The sequence below is a fragment of the Typha angustifolia genome, chromosome 1, assembly GCF_048772165.1.
Source record: "Typha angustifolia cultivar Huaian chromosome 1, ASM4877216v1, whole genome shotgun sequence".
Lineage (NCBI taxonomy): Eukaryota > Viridiplantae > Streptophyta > Magnoliopsida > Poales > Typhaceae > Typha > Typha angustifolia.
Window position 1 is genome coordinate 10,233,432 of NC_133239.1, and position 17,706 is coordinate 10,251,137.

Sequence of the window (17,706 nt, forward strand, 5' to 3'; positions counted from 1 at the left end):
CAGATGAACTCCTCTTTCTCTGGTATACTTGCAGAAGATCAACATTCCTTAGTTGGTAAGCAACTTTTTTTACAAGTTTCTAACTTTGATCAAAACTATCTGGAGGGCATTTGAGTTTAAGAAAATTGGATTAGTTGTGAGAATATCCCTCAAGAATGGATAGAAATGTTCTCTTCTCTTCTTTTCTTTTTGTTGCAAATATATATATTAGACTACCAAAAGAGAGTTGCTACCTTTTGAATCAGACAATGAATTAATTAGAGATATAATAGATTGGCCTTGGTTTGAAGAGCAATAATTGGAGTTGTATATGGCTGCATGAGTCTATTCCCATGCTTTATTTTCCCTGCCTTTTGAACTACCCACTTGTACTCTTGTAACCAGAGGAATAATTATTTGAGCCATCTTTTACAAAGTTAAATGAAAAGCTTCATCTGAAGAAGCTTTTTAGTTGTCATATTCACATGCAGTGGAATATCTAATGTCGGCCCTGGGAGTGGATCATCTGCAACCTCAAATGCATGAATATGTCTGCAGCTAATCAGAGGCCAACAAGTACCCAACTTTAGGGTGGGGTTGCAGCTAATCATCTGCTGGTTTTAAATCTATGGGGTTGTATTAAAAGCAAGTCGGCGAAGAACATTTGTTTAATTTAAATGAAAAGTGTGGAATAAAGTGTAGGTTGCATTTTATTCTTTGCTTAGCCCATGACATGCATCACTTGTAAAGCTTATTAAAAAAAAATAATAATTAAAAACTCTTCTTTTCCATCAAAATTTGCCTCATTTTGTTTATGTGACAAATTTGAATCATATTAATGTATCTTATTTTTGAGAGATTTTTTGACATAGTTGCCACTATAATATTTAAAATATTGACTCTTTTTGATTTCCTATTATGATTGATTTTTAACAAAATATTCCTTATAGAAGTTAATAAACACACAAATGACTACTAAAATATTTCCTTTTTTTTTTAAGTTTAGTGTAAAATATTTATCTATAATTTTTTATCTGATATAAAATTAGATATATTTTATTGCGTTACGGTATTGGGTGTAATATTGGATAGCTTTTAAACTAATTTTCATAATTTATGCAAGAGAGAAATAGTTTTTTTTAAGATCTAACTTGTGTTTTTATTATGATTAGTTAATTTTAACTAATTGAATGATATTTTTTAAAGAGGACTAATGATTTCAAAGGTAGTTATGATATTTTTAAGAATGTAGCGGTGATTATGATCTTTTAGAAGTTAACTGAGGCAATTATATAAAAATCCATACTTTTAAATAGAGTAATGTCCATGTACATCTTACATCTCTTTACCCTAATTACTTGCATAAGTGGATGATTGAGCTTTACTCGGGCTCGAATCATATTTAGTATTAAGTCACTTAGACATTAGGGGTCTCGACTATAGTAACATTTGAGGACTCTATAACAATAGATGTATCTAAATTGAATATCCTATAAACTCTACTATTTTTAAGTGACCTAAAATATTTCCTCACGTCTTCTAGAATCAAATTTGGTTAAGTGCTCAAGATCTCGCAAAATATAACACTTGTTGCTAAAGACTATAAAACATTTCTTATTAGGCTTCTTTCAATTCTAGATTTCATAAGCTATTTATTTTCTTCCAGATCTAAATTAAACTCAATTAATGACATGCACAACAGTATACACAGCCTCGGTTCAGAATCTTTGAGGAACATTCTTTGCATGCATCATAACCAAAGCTATCTCTTGCATTTTTTCTCAACTATACTACTTAATATGTTTTTCTATTTGACAAGACCCACATACACTTTTTTTATATTCAAATTTGGTATACCTTTGAACGATTCAAAATTTGATAGCTATGATAAATCATTAAAGTTCGTATGGCCTAACTTTTGATGTCATAATTTAAAATCATTCAAGGATGTAGGATTATATTTTAAGACAACATTCAAGTAAACACCGTAACAATTATTCATAGTTTAAACACCATGTACGACAGTATTACTTTTCTGATCTACAATCACACTTATTTTATAAAAAACGTACTTCATGATGATCATCACACATTTGACTAATACTCATATTTGCCTTTAAACCCTTAACATATAGAAACATTTTTTAATCTAGATGAGTTAGGAGTGATCACAACATCTCTTCCTGCAACTCTAGTGGTGCTACATCACTAAAGGTCACACTATCTCCTTGAAACAAAATTTTATCACTAGACATATGTCTAGAGCAGCCATTAGCTAAGAATTACATGTTAGAATTCAAAGCTTTAATGGTAATATGCACAACATAACACTTAAGATCACTTTTACTTATCCACAACCATCTTGTTTTCAAACCAATTTTATCAATTTTCATATTATTTAAAGCATGACAATTTGGTCTTATATGGCCTAAAATACCACAATAGTGATAAATATGTATAAATTTTGATTTTCTTACTTGAGTGTTGTTTTTAAAACTTCAATGTTTCTTATTCTTGTTTAGTTGAGATATAGGTTTAGTTTCTTATGGATGTGATAGAACACTATGGGTCACAGGTATATAATTTTTAGTTGTACACTCCTAAGTGCCTACATAAATAAAAATTGTTTTTGTATTACTCATATTTCCTACATTACCAGATCATACATGTTTTTTTTCCAATGATCTGCACATTCAAAATCTCGCCCAATTTGCTCTTTTCTTTCAAGAAAGTAATTTCCTTAAAAAGTCTTTCTGATTTCAATTTAGACTTCTTAAAAAGATCTTTAACCGCCTTCTTATAATCATTGAACCTTTTCAATTCTTCTATTGCTTCATTAAGTTGAATATGTAATTTGTCTTTTTGTTTTTCTAGTTTTTATTTTTTTAAATTATGAGAGCTTTAACTTGCTGGAAGTTTGATAAAGTTCTTCAATTTAAATGACTCCCGGTATAGTTCATCGTATGCTTTCATCATCTCTTAGTCATTGTCTTCCTACTCATTTGTGCTCAAATTTCCACAATAATTGTTAGATGATAAAATAGATGCAGTAACTGCTACGAACTTTTTTGTTTCAATTTAAAATTATTGTAATTCGACTTATCTGAATTATCCCAAGTGACTTTCATTGCTTTTCATATTCTTTTCAAAAACTTTAGATATTCTTGTGCAATATGATTGGAACCTTGATATTCAAGCATTGGATACCCCTAGACATGACCATTAGGCCTGACTTGCCCAAACTCGGCCCATACTCGCTCGGTATTAATTGGGCTAAGCTCGATTCAAGCTCGATTTAGGCTCGGCCTGACTCGAGCCCGAGATGGTAGTGGAACCTGGCCCAAAGTCTACTACTCTCATCTATGTCCCAACCTATAATGCATGTATATTCTTATAATTTTTTTTAGTTCTACATTGGATATTTAGTAAACTATATATTAATATATAAGTATGTTACCATAAAAGATAACTAAAATATCTTGATATAAGCCCATTAAACTCGACCCAATAAGATATAATATTTTTTTATATTTAACTCATTATGTTAGACTAATTATACTCAATCCAAGTCCAATATTTAATGGGTTAGTGGACGATAACAGGTTAGAATATTTTAACCCGAATGATTGGTGGATCGGATCATGAACAAATATTTAAGTTCGGTTGACTCGAAGAGACGGGCTTGCCGATAATCACATCTTGGTACCCCATTAGCTTTATTGCCTTTTTGCTTTTAAGTTCATAGTTTAAATAGGAGAACTAGACCTTTCGTTTTTAATAAGAGGCTTAGACTTATTGTTTTTACTCGAAGCTTCTTTGCCTCGTTCATTCCAATGCCTTATCTGTCATTCGAATGCCCACTTTAATATTCTATCTTTCAATATTAAATCTCCATATCATGCTCTTTACTCGGTATTCATTCCATTGCCAACTAAGAAATCTTACACATTCGTCAATGCCTGTTGCTAAATTATGATATCAACATCCAACGTTTGATCTACACATTACTACAAATAAAAGTAGTATGTATCAAATATACCGGTCATATTAAATAAAAGCAATCACTTTGCAATATGGTGTAACGTAGATTTGGAGTTATTAAAGGATAGCAATCAATCTACAATCTGGCAGGACAGAGATTTGGTGAAATTAGGGAGCAATCAGTATCTAAGATTTTCTCTACTCATGAAACTTAATTTGCTAAGAGAGCCGGAGTTGGCCGCGATCGATCTAACTCGGTATCAAAGTGTTGTCGAATATGAGTTGAAAACTTTTATCCTTCTTGATATCCAAATCCTTTTATGTATCTATATAGTCTATACACATACGTATATATGTAGAAGAATAATATTCAAATCATTATAGGTATATCATTTAATTTAGACTATCATAAAAATACTGATACAAAAGACTTGTTTATTTTTTATATAAATATCTAACCTAGTGTTCATATATGTTTACTAATAAAATTTTATAAAAATTTTAGCCTTACAACTGTTCTAGATTGCAAATTCTTGTTTTCTTCCTCATTTGGATTCTATATCCATCAAAATTTTCATAGTCATATCAATTTTAATGTCACATCATATTTAATGTCACATCATATTGCAAGTCTTCATCTTTACCTGGGACAAACTGATGTTGGAATTCCGTGACCATTGCTAGAATTTTCAAATTCTAGTTTAAAGAAAACAATTTCTTTGTTTGATAGAAAATTGGTAATTAATTGTCATTCAAATCGTTGTTTTCACTTCAAAAATAATTCTTTTTTCCAGAATATAACTCTTAATTTTAAAAGAACAACTAGACATCATAATAATGACAGTCTAAAATACAAACACTATTTATCAAAATTAGATTTCATACCATAAACTAATCTACTTACTAATTTACCCTTAAAATCTATTTTTTCCATCTTTTATTTTATTTAATATCATATCGAAGATAATTATTATACTATTGTTCCAAAATACAAGTGAATAAAGAATACCTATTTCTAAAATAAAAACTTTATTTTAAAAATAATAAAGAAAAATACATATTCTAGAATTGATCTTATTCCTAAAGTAATTAAATCCTAAAATTTTTAGCATATTAATACTATTCTAAATTGTATACTACTCTTGTTTCCTTCTTTTAGATTCTACATTCATCAAAATTCTCATAGTCAATCAATTTTAATGTCAGGTCACATTACAAGTCTTTATTTTTATCTCGGACGAAGTGATATTAAAATTTTATAACCATCAATAAAATTTTTATACTTTAGCATTTAAGAAATAATTGTTTTATTTGACAGACAAACCGTAGTTACTTGAGCATTTTACTATTTTCTTTTTCTTTTGTTGAAAATAATGGAAACAATGTTTACTAATATATGCAATTTTTTATTCTCTCGTAGAATAGTTTACTACGTTGATGGTGGTAGACTTTGACTTGGACTAAGTCGATCCTAGTGGAAATGCTCAACTCTGAGAGCCATGCATTACACGAATCTTAAGTCTCATGACTTTGGATTATTTAGTGAGGAAAAATGCATGCATGATTTATAGTTTATCTTCCAATGTCATATCACACCATGGAACTGATTAATTGTTTCTTACGCGACTTCAACTACTATTCTATCTTTTTTTTGCTTGGAAATTCAATTTGTCACTATTGCTTGACTTAGTGGACTTCATATCTTGTCACGTAGTAGCTGAACAAAGAAGAACATCATAATAACAATGCAATCTCTTAATATCTTTGAGTGATTGTATAACATACTTCGTCCACTATATATGTTGGTGTGGAGTGGGAATAATAAAACCATGGCTAAGCTTACGTCCTCCACCATCCATAGAGTTTTACTTCTATGTTTCTGCCTTCTACTTTTCCACATCTTCTCTCCCGCTCTATCTCTAGAGACCACCAAACTACGAGGAAGTTGCGTTGCGAGTGAGAGAGATGCACTTCTCATCTTCAAGGAGGGCATCAATGGTCTACCTGGGAGGTTATTATCTTCTTGGGAAGGCCAAGATTGCTGCAGATGGAGGGGTGTCATGTGCAGCAACAAGATGGGGCACGTTGTCAAGCTCGATCTCCGAGTCAAACTCGACCTGTTTCTACCGTTTTCGATGAGCAGCGACATTAGCTCTTCTATTCTCGCTCTAGAGCATCTCAACTACCTCGACCTAAGCTTCAACGACTTCGGAGGTTGGCAGATACCGAAATTCATGGGCTCCTTCAGGAACTTGAAGTATCTCGACCTCTCTAATGCAAACTTCGGTGACAACGTACCTCCTCAGCTTTGTAATCTCACTAAGCTGCGCCATCTCGATCTTAGTGGTAACTCTTTGCATTCGGTTGATTTGGTAGCTTGGTTACCACGTCTCTCCTCTTTGAAGCACCTCGATATGAGCAATGTGAACCTCAGTGCTGCTGTGGATTCGGTGCCAGCCTTGAGCATGCTTCCAGCTTCTTTAAGAGTCCTTCATCTATTTGATTGTAATCTCAACGCCACACTCGCTTCTCTCCCTCTTTACTCTTCTAATCTCACAGCACTTGTTACCCTTGATCTTGAGGATAACTACTTTCATGTTTCTATTTTTGATGGGCTGCTGGGAAACATGACCTCCCTCGAAGAACTTCAGCTCAGAAGCAATGATCTCGTCGGCATGATACCGGAGACTATGAAGAATCTACACAAATTGAAAGTGCTTGATCTCAGCGAGAATCAGATCAGTGGAGACATAGCAGAATTGATGGAGAGGTTGCCGCACAAGATACAATCATTGTATTTGGGGGCAAATAATTTGAATGGAAGCCTGCCAAATTGGATCGAGAATATGACCAGTCTAAGCACTCTTGATCTCGGTTACAACAGTCTCACCGGTTCCATACCTTCCAGGATAGGAAAGCTCACTAATCTCAGTTCCTTGAACTTGGGTTCCAACCAGTTGGTCGGCATGATATTAGAAGACCATTTTACAAGCCTGACGAGATTAGAGGAGCTATACCTTAACAACAACTCCCTGACCATGCTAGTAGGCCCAAATTGGATCCCTCCATTCAGATTGAAGCAAGTCGACTTGAGCTATTGCAAGCTGGGACCCCATTTTCCTACATGGATTCAATCACAGACTAACATTACTTTTCTAGGTATGTCTAGTGCAAGAATTTCTGATAGGTTGCCAAATTGGTTTTGGAATGTAATTTCTCAAATCCAATATCTTGACCTCTCCCTTAACCAGATCAGCGGAGTGTTACCAATGACTCTCGAATTCCTATCGACAGCAGTATATATGTTCATGCATTCAAACCAGCTCAAAGGTCGGTTACCAAAGTTACCGATGGGTCTTTGGTACTTAGATATCTCAAAAAATTATATATCAGGTCCACTTCCACTAAACCTTGGAACTGTAGAGTTGAATTACTTGTTTCTTTCAAACAACCTTATCAGTGGAACCATCCCATCATCTTTGTGCAACCAATTGCAGTCCTTAGAAGTTCTAGATCTATCAAACAACCACATCTCAGGACAGCTTCCTCAATGCTGGACAAGTGGTAACTCTTTTAGAGCCAAAAGTGAATTGAGAGATGTAGGTTCGAATCTCATCATGGTAAATTTCTACAACAACAGTCTCTCTAGTAAATTCCCTTTATTTTTTCGAAGTTGCCAACAGCTTTCATTTCTTGATCTCTCTTATAATAACTTCACTGGAAACTTACCAGCATGGATAGGAACAAGACTACCAAATTTAGCCTTCCTCCTATTGAAGTCTAACATGTTTTCTGGCCATATTCCTATTAAGCTTTCAAAACTTGACCATCTTCAAGTTTTGGACCTTGCTCACAACAATCTATCGGGAACAATAGATCCGTCCCTCGTGAACTTTAAAGCAATGACTCTTATCTCCCCATATACAAGTGATCTCAATACAATTGCAGCAGATATAATCAGCAATCTTGATGATTACAATGATCCCTTTAGCTTATTTGTGATCACAAAGGGGCAAACTTTGCAATATCAAAAAGACAATATCTTTTTCATGTTGAGCCTTGATTTATCAGGAAATAGATTAACTGGAGAGATCCCTGAAATGATAGGTGTCCTTGCTGGATTAAAAAACTTGAACTTGTCAGCAAATCGATTGACGGGAAATATTCCAAAGATGATAGATGGTCTACAGTCATTGGAATCTCTTGACCTGTCGAATAATGAGCTCTATGGTGAAATTCCTTCAACTCTCTCAACTTTAACTTTTTTGAGTCACTTGAACTTGTCCTATAATAATCTCTCAGGAAGAATTCCAGTAGATGGTCAACTTGAAACATTTGACGATCCAACTATCTACATTGGCAACAACAATCTTTGTGGGCCTCCTACTTCCAAGAATTGCTCAGGAAATCAAACTACTATGAGTGATCTTCCAGAACATGAAGATGGATATGATATGTCATCTTTTTATCTCAGCATGGGTCTAGGATTTGCAATGGGGTTTTGGATGGTTTTTGGTACCTTGTTGTTTAAGAGGACATGGAGAATAACATATTTTCTCTTCGTTGACGACATCTGTGATAGAATATATGTATTTATGGTTCTCAAGTGGACTAGACTCAATGCCAGGATTAAGAAGAAATAAAGCAAAGGAGCAGGATTGCTATTGAAGGAGTTCGGAAGGTTCAAACTATGGAGATCGGTCACCGATCAAAGGCTTAGATTGCCAAACCCAACATATAATATATAATCTTCTGTTTATATTTATGACACGCATGCAGAAATTAGTATAATGTATTAACTATTCCACTTTCTTATATTATTATAGTCTTTTCTGTAATACCATGATATTACCCTACACACTTTATCAATCGTCCAAACTGATGTGCACATCAAGATAATAATAATAATCTTTGTCTGTAACACCCGTTAAAAAAAAAAAAAAAGTTAGCGCACGCGCCATGCGCGTGCACCCTAACCGCAGCGCACGTGCTTGGCGCGTGCGCTGACTCCTTCTTCCCCCTCCCCCCACCTCTCGCAGTCAGTTGCGAGAGGTGGGAGAGGAGTGCGCTGGAGTGGAGTTAACTCCACTCCGTTGCCCTCTCCACCTTTTCTCTATTTAATCCCCACTCCTTCCCCTCGAGTTTCTTTTCTTTTCGCAACTTCCTCTTCTTCGCTCTTCTTTTCTCTCTTTTCTCTCCTGAGCCGCCAAAGTCCTCGTCGCGGGCAACAAGTCACCGGAGCGCCGGCAATCAACCAAAACCCCCTCACCTCGATCCTCAAGTTAGCCTTCATGCCCTCTTTAGTTCAATTTAAAATAGCCTAGTAATCATGCGTAATTAGGATTTTATTTTCGTCTACTTTCACCGGGGAAATTCACTGACCGGCGACCTCGGGTCCACCACCCACTGGTCCGAGAAGTTTCCCCACTTCTCCCCATTGCTGTGGGTACCCAAATTGTGTACCCACGGGGCGCGAGGGAGGCGATGCCATGTCGCCTCCCACTGCCGGGTTTCTTTGGCACAAGCGGCCACCACCGGCGGTGGTGGCCTCACTCGTCAACCTCGGCTGATCCACCTCTTCACTTGGAAGAAGTAGGTACCCGAGAAGAGGGCTTCGAGCCCATCTAGCACTGAGTTGAAAACTCCATGGCCGCCGGTCATGGAGTTCCTCAACTCTCACCCTCCGGCCGCACTAGCCGGAGGTTCTGACCACTCCTGCGCCCAAGTCGACCTAGTCAACTTGGGGAGGAGTTGCCGGAGCGGGGGGCTGCCGGTGACGAGGATCACTGGCAGCAACACCCCTCTCCTCTGTTTCTTCTTCTCTGGCAAGGAATCGAGGAGAAGGTGGGGTTGGGTCAACCCCCCCTACACTGCTCTCTCTCTCTGGGCTGTGGCGTGGGCTGCGCTGTAGCCCAGGTCCTCAGTTTCTCTAAGGCCTTGGTGGACTGGGCTTTAGAGCCCAGTCCACCCCCTTAGTTTCTGGTGGGCTGCGGTAGGCTCGCAGCCCACCTCTTCACTCTGTTGGACTGGGCTCCAGAGCCTAGTCCACCATATCACCCTGCCGGACTAGTCCTTTGAGCCCAGTCCAGAACACATTAGAACCTGGTGGGCTGCGGTAGGCTCGCAGCCCACCTCCTCATTCTTTTGGACTGGGCTCTTAAGTCCAGTGGACTGCAGGTAGGTCTGCAACCCACTCTCTCTCTCTCTCTCTCTCACCTAATTTGCTAGGCCTTAAGCCCAGCCCAATCATTAACCCTAAGACTAATTTATTTATTTAGTCTATTATTTTAAAAATTCTGTTAGCTACATAAATTGTAATTAATTAAATTTTCTCAACCATGTTAAAATTAGGATTTATACATAATTAAATTAGATATTTGAATTCATTAGTCTTTTCATTTATCTTCGACACTTACATTGTAAACGACTCTAAATGACCGTTATTTTTTTAAAATTAAGACAAATAATATTTGGGACCTAGAAAATCAAACTTAAATTCATACAACCAGATAGTTAGTCTATAAGTCCATTAATCTTATGTTATTTTATTTATAAATTATTAGATCCATTATTGCGTGGGAAGGATCTCGAAAATCAAGAAGAGCCGACTAATTAGGAGAGTAAGACGGATTTCAGAAATAACTCACGCGAGTAGAATTCTATAATAGTCTATGAAAAATGCATACTTATGTCATTTCTTACCTGCGATAATTAAATGTCGTTATCTTACTTGTGAAACTTATATGACATTTCATATTTGCATTTAATTACATGTCAATTCTTACTTGCATTATTTATCACTTAATGCACATGTATGATAGACTCTATGCTTGTTTATAATATCTGTTATTGTGATGAATATGTTAAATAAATAATAGAGGTCATGGCACCACGTGCACCTATCACTGTTAGTCAAGTCCCAGTTAGGCAGTGCCCTTTTACCCACTCAACCCGAGGTTAGGGGTAGAGTGTATATTATATAGTATTATATTAACGGTCCACACCTGAGGTCGGTAGCTGGTGGAGCATTCAGGTGATTACACTGCCCTAGTTAGAGACTAGACTAGTATGATATTAGAAAAGATGATTGAGAGGTAGGGATTGTAGTTCTAGCGGTACCCGAGGACGTAGGGTCAGGGCATCTATTGAGCTGTGTGCTCTTATCAACCGTATGTGATGATTTTGCTCTGTGCGATGATTACTAGAACGGTGTTGATAGGCCTACGACTGGGGTCATTAGTCTGATGGCCATAGACAACCGGTCATATGCAGTGTCGCCAAGCACGTATGGGCGATAATACCGCTAGTTGACTAGTCCCCCTCGATTTTTATGATGCTTAAGATATGTTATTGTGGCTCGACTCCTGTGTGGATTTCTATGTAAAATGGGCTATAATGATGGAAGCTATTAAAAGTCATAATATACATTTTTCCCTGACATGTTATGAGTTACATTTTTATTTAACATGTAATATTCTTAGATTATTATTAGATTTTACTTGCTGGGCCCCGTGCTCACCGCCATTTTTGGTGAAAATATTTCAGAGTTGATTATAGAGGATGTGGACATCGAGGAGTAGCAGATTCATTCCTTTATTTTTTTTAGCATTTGTTTATTCTATTATTTCAGTTGGACCTAGCCCCTGCGAGGGTATTTATGTTCTAACAAATTTGTGATGGACTTGTATTCTTAGAGGCTTGTTGAGGCCTGTGATATTATGATTCTGGATTATTTGTTGGATTATTATGGTATTTCTTAACATATTCAGATACTTGGTGAGATTATATTCACTGACAGGTCACGTGGGAATCATGTGGACATGCTCCACGTGAGGAACACGTGAATTTTAGAAGTGGGTGTTTCATTGTCAGAATTGCTCAAGAAGAGACATAAGTTTTAATCTACAAGTCCAATCTTAATGAAATTTGACGGACATCGTTTTTTATATAGAGAAGTGGCACGAACCAGATTTGGACGTAAACAAATTATAATATTTTTATTAGAGGAAGCCTTGGAAGTAACATATTGAATGGCTTTCATTTCACCTAAGTCAGAGGTTAGGGTGAACAGTTAAAAATAAAACAGAAAATAAAAGTTAGAATAGGATAAAAGTGAAAATATCTTACGTTGCGGCGGTAATCAAAAGGTAGCGAATGGCCAAGGATGGTAGTGGACGGCCATATAGTAGGGTAGCTTGTAGTGGTGATCGTAGCTAGGGTTTGGAGGCAAAATTACGACTCTCAATTAGATCCACTCCTACAAAATTAAACAATTGTGATTAATTTATTTCTACTTCTAAATTATCTTATTTTTACTCTAAAGATAAACATAAAGCTAAAACAATGCTTTGATGCTTAAACAAAATAGTCCAACCCATTTATATATACAATGAGTCATACTAGGATTACCTAGAAGGCTAACACGACTCGAATTAGGACTTGCCTTCTAGGTTTAATTGGACTTACTTTAAAGACTTACATAACTTAATGGACTTGTCTTAGAGGTTCACATGATTTAACTAGACTTGTCTTAAGGGCTTACATAAGAGATAAGTATAAATTAATTAGAAGATAAATATACTCAATCCATTGAGCTCAATATCCTCATAATGCGATCCGACCTCACTCAGTTCGCATCAAGAAAAATCATTTCATAGAAATTTGATAAATTGTCGGGGCCTAAGGTAGACGTGTATATTAGGATCTTTTCCTATATTTGATAATAAACATGTAGTAGAATTACTAAAGTAGCAAGTTCGAGAGACTGATAATATTTATTATGCAAGTCCAAACTTAATGAAAGATCACGGACATGTTCTTAACATAGAGTAGGATCATTATGAAGTCCTATAATTATAGAGAAGAATCATTTTGGGGAATTCCATTAATTAACAACGCCTCGTCTCCTTTAAATTATGCTCAGTTGCAAACTTTAAAAGAATAAGCTAAATTTATACAATAAAGCATAAAATCCAATCAAGATTTGGACCATAAGAGTTAAAATTAAACAGGTCATGTAATGATTCTAACATGAGTAGGGGTGGCAAATATTGACCGGACCCGATAACCCGGCTTTTAATTGGATTTGGGTTTAGTCTAATCGGGTTCGGGTTGTAAACAAGTCAACCCGCATAACCTGATTAATAATCGAGTTGTGTTCAGATTATACCAGTGACCCGTTTTAACCCATTTGACCTGTTTAAGTAATGGGATGGGTTGGGTCGGGTCAACCCGCCAACTCGCAATCAGTTAATATATATAGATAAAATTTCTAACCTACCCTACCCCATCTCATATCTCACACTCTGACCATTTCATTCTCACCCTCTCACCATCAATTTTTATATTCTTCAAAGCATAACAATTTGGTCTTATATGTGAGAAAACCTAGACACGCGTATGTATTTAAACTCTAGGCAATAATTTCAACTCTTTACTTATGTAAATTTACGGAATAAGTATCAAAGAGTAAAGCAAAGATGTTCAAATCAAGTTTGAACCATGTTGGTTGTTTAGTGACTGCTCTGGTGATAAAAGTAGTTAATAATTCTGCTCAAACACTCATCCGTAGTTCCAGAATGTGTTAGGTGGATGGTTGTGTTCTATAATATTAGGTTTTCCTTCATAAGTAGAGTCACCTCAGCTCATAATCCGGCTAGTTTTGCTCTCCAAGATTGTATGTTTAACAAATTGACTGATCCACCGTTGGATCTTCATATAAATCTAACTCTGAATGAAACCATAACATCTTGTTTGCCGTCTTTTCTCAACCAAAAAAAGAAAAAATTAAAACCAAGCTTGAATCAATCTTGAGTTGAAACTTGAATGGTAGAAAATAATATATAAATTATTATTCGAATCATTATCTATCATTTAATTTGAAATATTATAAAAATAGTGATATGAAAGATTTTTCTTTATATAAATGTCTATTCTAGTTTTCGTATATACTTATCAATAAAATTTGACAAATAGTACAATTTTTCAATGGCTTACAATCTTTCTGAATTGTATACTCAGCTTATTTTCTTCGTTGTATTTCCACATCCACCAAAATTTTCATAGTCCACATCCACCAAAATTTTCATAGTCCACATCAGTTTCAACATCACAAGTCATCATTCCTAAATAGGACCAACTTGATAATTTCTATACTCTAGCAGTTAAAAGTGAATGGTAGTTGCTTGTAGTTGTAGCTTCAAACAACCCTTTTTATTGGAAATAATGGCAACAATGTTTACTAACTTGTTTACTACGTTGATCGGTAGACCTTGACTTAGACTTGGTCGATCCCAGTGGAAAAGAACATACGCAAATGCTCGACTCAGACTGGCATGCATTACACGAATCTTGACTCCCACTTTCTACTAGCGAGGAAACATGATGTATAGATAGCTATCTTCCAATGTCATGTCACACTATCCAATTCATATACACCACTTCAACTACTATTCTTCTTTTTCTTCTTGAAAATATAATTTGTTTGACTTAGTTTACTTGATATCTTGTCACTTAGTAGGTGAAGAAGAAGATGTGAAACACCCTCCTCTACAGTAAAAGAAAGGATTAAGTTTTGCAAAACTATCTCTGAAGGGCATTTAAGTTTAAGAAATTTGGATATAAATGTTCTGTTCTTTTCTTTTCTTTTTATTTTTCTTTTTGTTGCAAATATATATATTAGACTACCAAAAGAGAGTTCCTACCTTTTGAATCAGACAATGAATTAATTAGAGATATAAATTGGCCTTGGTTTGAAGAGCAATAATTGGAGTTGTATATATATGGCTGCATGAGTCTATTGCCATGCTTTCTCCCTGCCATTTGAACTACCCACTTGTACCCTTGTAACCAGAGGAATAATTATTTGAGCCATCTTTAGTTGTCATATTTTCATTTAAAACTAGACATTTGTTTTTAAATGAAAAAGTGAGGAATAAAGTGGATGAGAATCTAAATTGCATTTTATTCTTTGCTTAGCCCATGACATGCATCACTTGTAAAGCTTATATAAAAGAAAAACTTAAAAAAAAATTCTTTTCCATTAAAATTTACCTCATTTTGTTTATGTAACAAATTTGAATCAAACTAATGTATCTAGATGTGCTTCATAAATATATGTCTTTGACCTCAGACACTAATTGCTTAGTATTTACTTGTCATGGTAGTTGTAAACAAATATTACGAACTTGATTATAAGGAATAAATACTCAACTTGGATGGAGATTTCGTTGTAATTCCAACTACATAATTATTAAGGAAAATTTTCTAATAAACATCCTACACTATTATTTTTGAATTAACACACTATGTGTTTTGAGGATTTTGTAACCCAAAATTTCTTCTTTTTTCTCTATAATTTTCGTAGCACATCCCGAGTTAATTAAATTCAACCAATTTCAAATAGAAAGGTAATATATAAGAAATATTATGTTAAAAATACTAAAGATAATTTCCAAATTATCTAAATTATCCTCCTGTAGAATAGATTTAGGATGGGGATATAGCTTAAAGAAATTTGGGTCATTGTAAGAAATTTTCCAAGCATATTTAGTAATGTAATGAGTATGCTTCCAGCTTCTCTAAGAATCCTTGATCTATCCAATTGTAATCTCAACGCCACACTTGCTTCTCTCCCTCTTTACTCTTCTAATCTCACAGCACTTGTGACCCTTGATCTTGAGGATAACTACTTTCATGGTCTTATTCCTGATGGGCTGTTGGGAAACATGACCTCCCTTGAAGAACTTCAGCTCAGAAGCAATGATCTCGTCGGCATGATACCGGAGACTATGAAGAATCTACACAAATTGAAAGAAAATGCTCGATCTCAGCGAGAATCAGATCAGTGGAGACATAGCAGAATTGATGGAGAGGCTGCCGCACAAGATACAATCATTGTATTTGGGGGCAAATAATTTGAATGGAAGCCTGCCAACTTGGATTGAGAATATGACTAGTCTAAGCACTCTTGATCTCGGTTACAATAGTCTCACCGGTTCCATACCTTCCGAGATGGGAAAGCTCACTAATCTCAATTACTTGGACTTGAGTTCCAACCAGTTGGTCGGCATGATATTAGAAGACCATGTTACAAGCCTGACGAGATTAGAGACACTATACCTGTACAACAGCTCCCTGACCATGGGAGTAGGCCCAAATTGGATCCCTCCATTCAGATTGAAGTAAGTCGACTTGAGCTATTGCAAGCTGGGACCCCATTTTCCTGCATGGATTCAATCACTTACTAACATTACTTCTCTAGGTATGTCTAGTGCAGGAATCACAGACAGGTTGCCAAATTGGTTTTGGAATGTAATTTCTCGAATCCAATATCTTGACCTCTCCTTTAACCAGATCAGCGGAGTGTTACCAATGACTCTGGAGTTCCTATCAACAGCAGACTCTATAATCCTGAATTCAAACCAGCTCAAAGGTCGGTTACCAAAGTTACCGATGGGTCTTCGGTACTTAGATCTCTCAAGAAATTATATATCAGGTCCACTTCCACTAAACCTTGGAACTGTAGAGTTGAATTACTTGCTTCTTTCAAACAACCTTATCAGTGGAACCATCCCATCATCTTTGTGCGACCAATTGCAATCCTTAGAAATCCTAGATCTATCAAACAACCACCTCTCAGGGCAGCTTCCTGAATGTTGGACAAGTGCTAACTCTTTTAGAGCCAAAAGTGATCGAAGAGATGTAGGTTCGAATCTTGCCATTATAAGTTTCCGCAACAACTGTCTTTCTGGTAAATTTCCTTTATTTTTCCGAGGTTGCCAATATCTTTCATTTCTTGATCTCTCTTATAATAACTTCACTGGAAACTTACCGGTATGGATAGGAACAAGACTACCCAATTTAGTCTTCCTCCTATTAAAGTCTAACATGTTTTCTGGCCATATTCCTATTAAGCTTTCAAAACTTGACCACCTTCAATTTTTGGACCTTGCTCACAACAATCTATCAGGAACCATAGATCCGTCCCTCGTGAAGTTCAAAGCAATGACACTTACCTCCCCATATACAAGTGATCTCAATACAATTGCAGCAAATATAGTTGAGAATATTGATGGTTACAACGATCCCTTTAGCTTATTTGTGATCACAAAAGGGCAAATTTTAGAATACCAAAATGACAAGATCTTTTTCTTGTTGAGCCTTGATTTGTCAGGAAATAGTTTAACAGGAGAGATCCCTGAACAGATAGGTGCCCTTGATGGATTAAAAAACTTGAACTTGTCAGCAAATCGATTGATTGGAAATATTCCAGAAACAATCAATGGTCTACTGTCACCGGAGTCACTTGACCTATCAAATAATGAGCTCTTTAGTGAAATTCCTCCAATTCTCTCAGTTCTAACTTTTTTGAGCCACTTGAACTTGTCCTACAATAATCTCTCAGGAAGAATTCCATCTGGAGGTCAGCTTGAAACATTCCTCGATCCAACTATCTACATCGGCAACAACAATCTTTGTGGGCCTCCTACTTCCAAGAATTGCTCTCGAAATCAAACTACTATGAGTGATCTTCTAGAACATGAAGATGGATATAATATGTCATCTCTTTATTTCAGCATGGGACTAGGATTCGCAGTGGGATTCTGGGTGATTTTTGGTACCTTGTTGTTTAAGAGGACATGGAGAATAACATATTTTCTCTTCGTTGACGACATCTGTGATAGAATATATGTATTTATGGTTCTCAAGTGGGCTAGACTCAAAGCCAGGATTATGAAGAAATAA

The 17,706-nt window shown here is 35.8% G+C and overlaps 2 protein-coding genes across 2 annotated transcripts; both read left to right on the forward strand.

The window, feature by feature from the left end:
• The first annotated feature begins 5,789 nt into the window (after window positions 1-5,789).
• On the forward strand, window positions 5,790-8,603 carry LOC140767411 (receptor-like protein EIX2). Its single transcript, XM_073107310.1, has one exon. It carries the CDS (start codon window positions 5,790-5,792, stop codon window positions 8,601-8,603), a length of 2,814 nt encoding a protein of 937 aa, XP_072963411.1.
• A 7,283-nt stretch (window positions 8,604-15,886) lies between these two features.
• LOC140767417 (receptor-like protein EIX2) lies at window positions 15,887-17,706 on the forward strand. Its single transcript, XM_073107322.1, has one exon. It carries the CDS (start codon window positions 16,225-16,227, stop codon window positions 17,704-17,706), a length of 1,482 nt encoding a protein of 493 aa, XP_072963423.1. The 5' UTR covers window positions 15,887-16,224.

Excerpts from the sequence above, each read along its gene's own strand:
- LOC140767411 (XM_073107310.1), top strand. The coding sequence starts at position 5,790 with ATGGCTAAGCTTACGTCCTCCACCATCCATAGAGTTTTACTTCTATGT.
- LOC140767417 (XM_073107322.1), top strand. The coding sequence starts at position 16,225 with ATGTCTAGTGCAGGAATCACAGACAGGTTGCCAAATTGGTTTTGGAAT.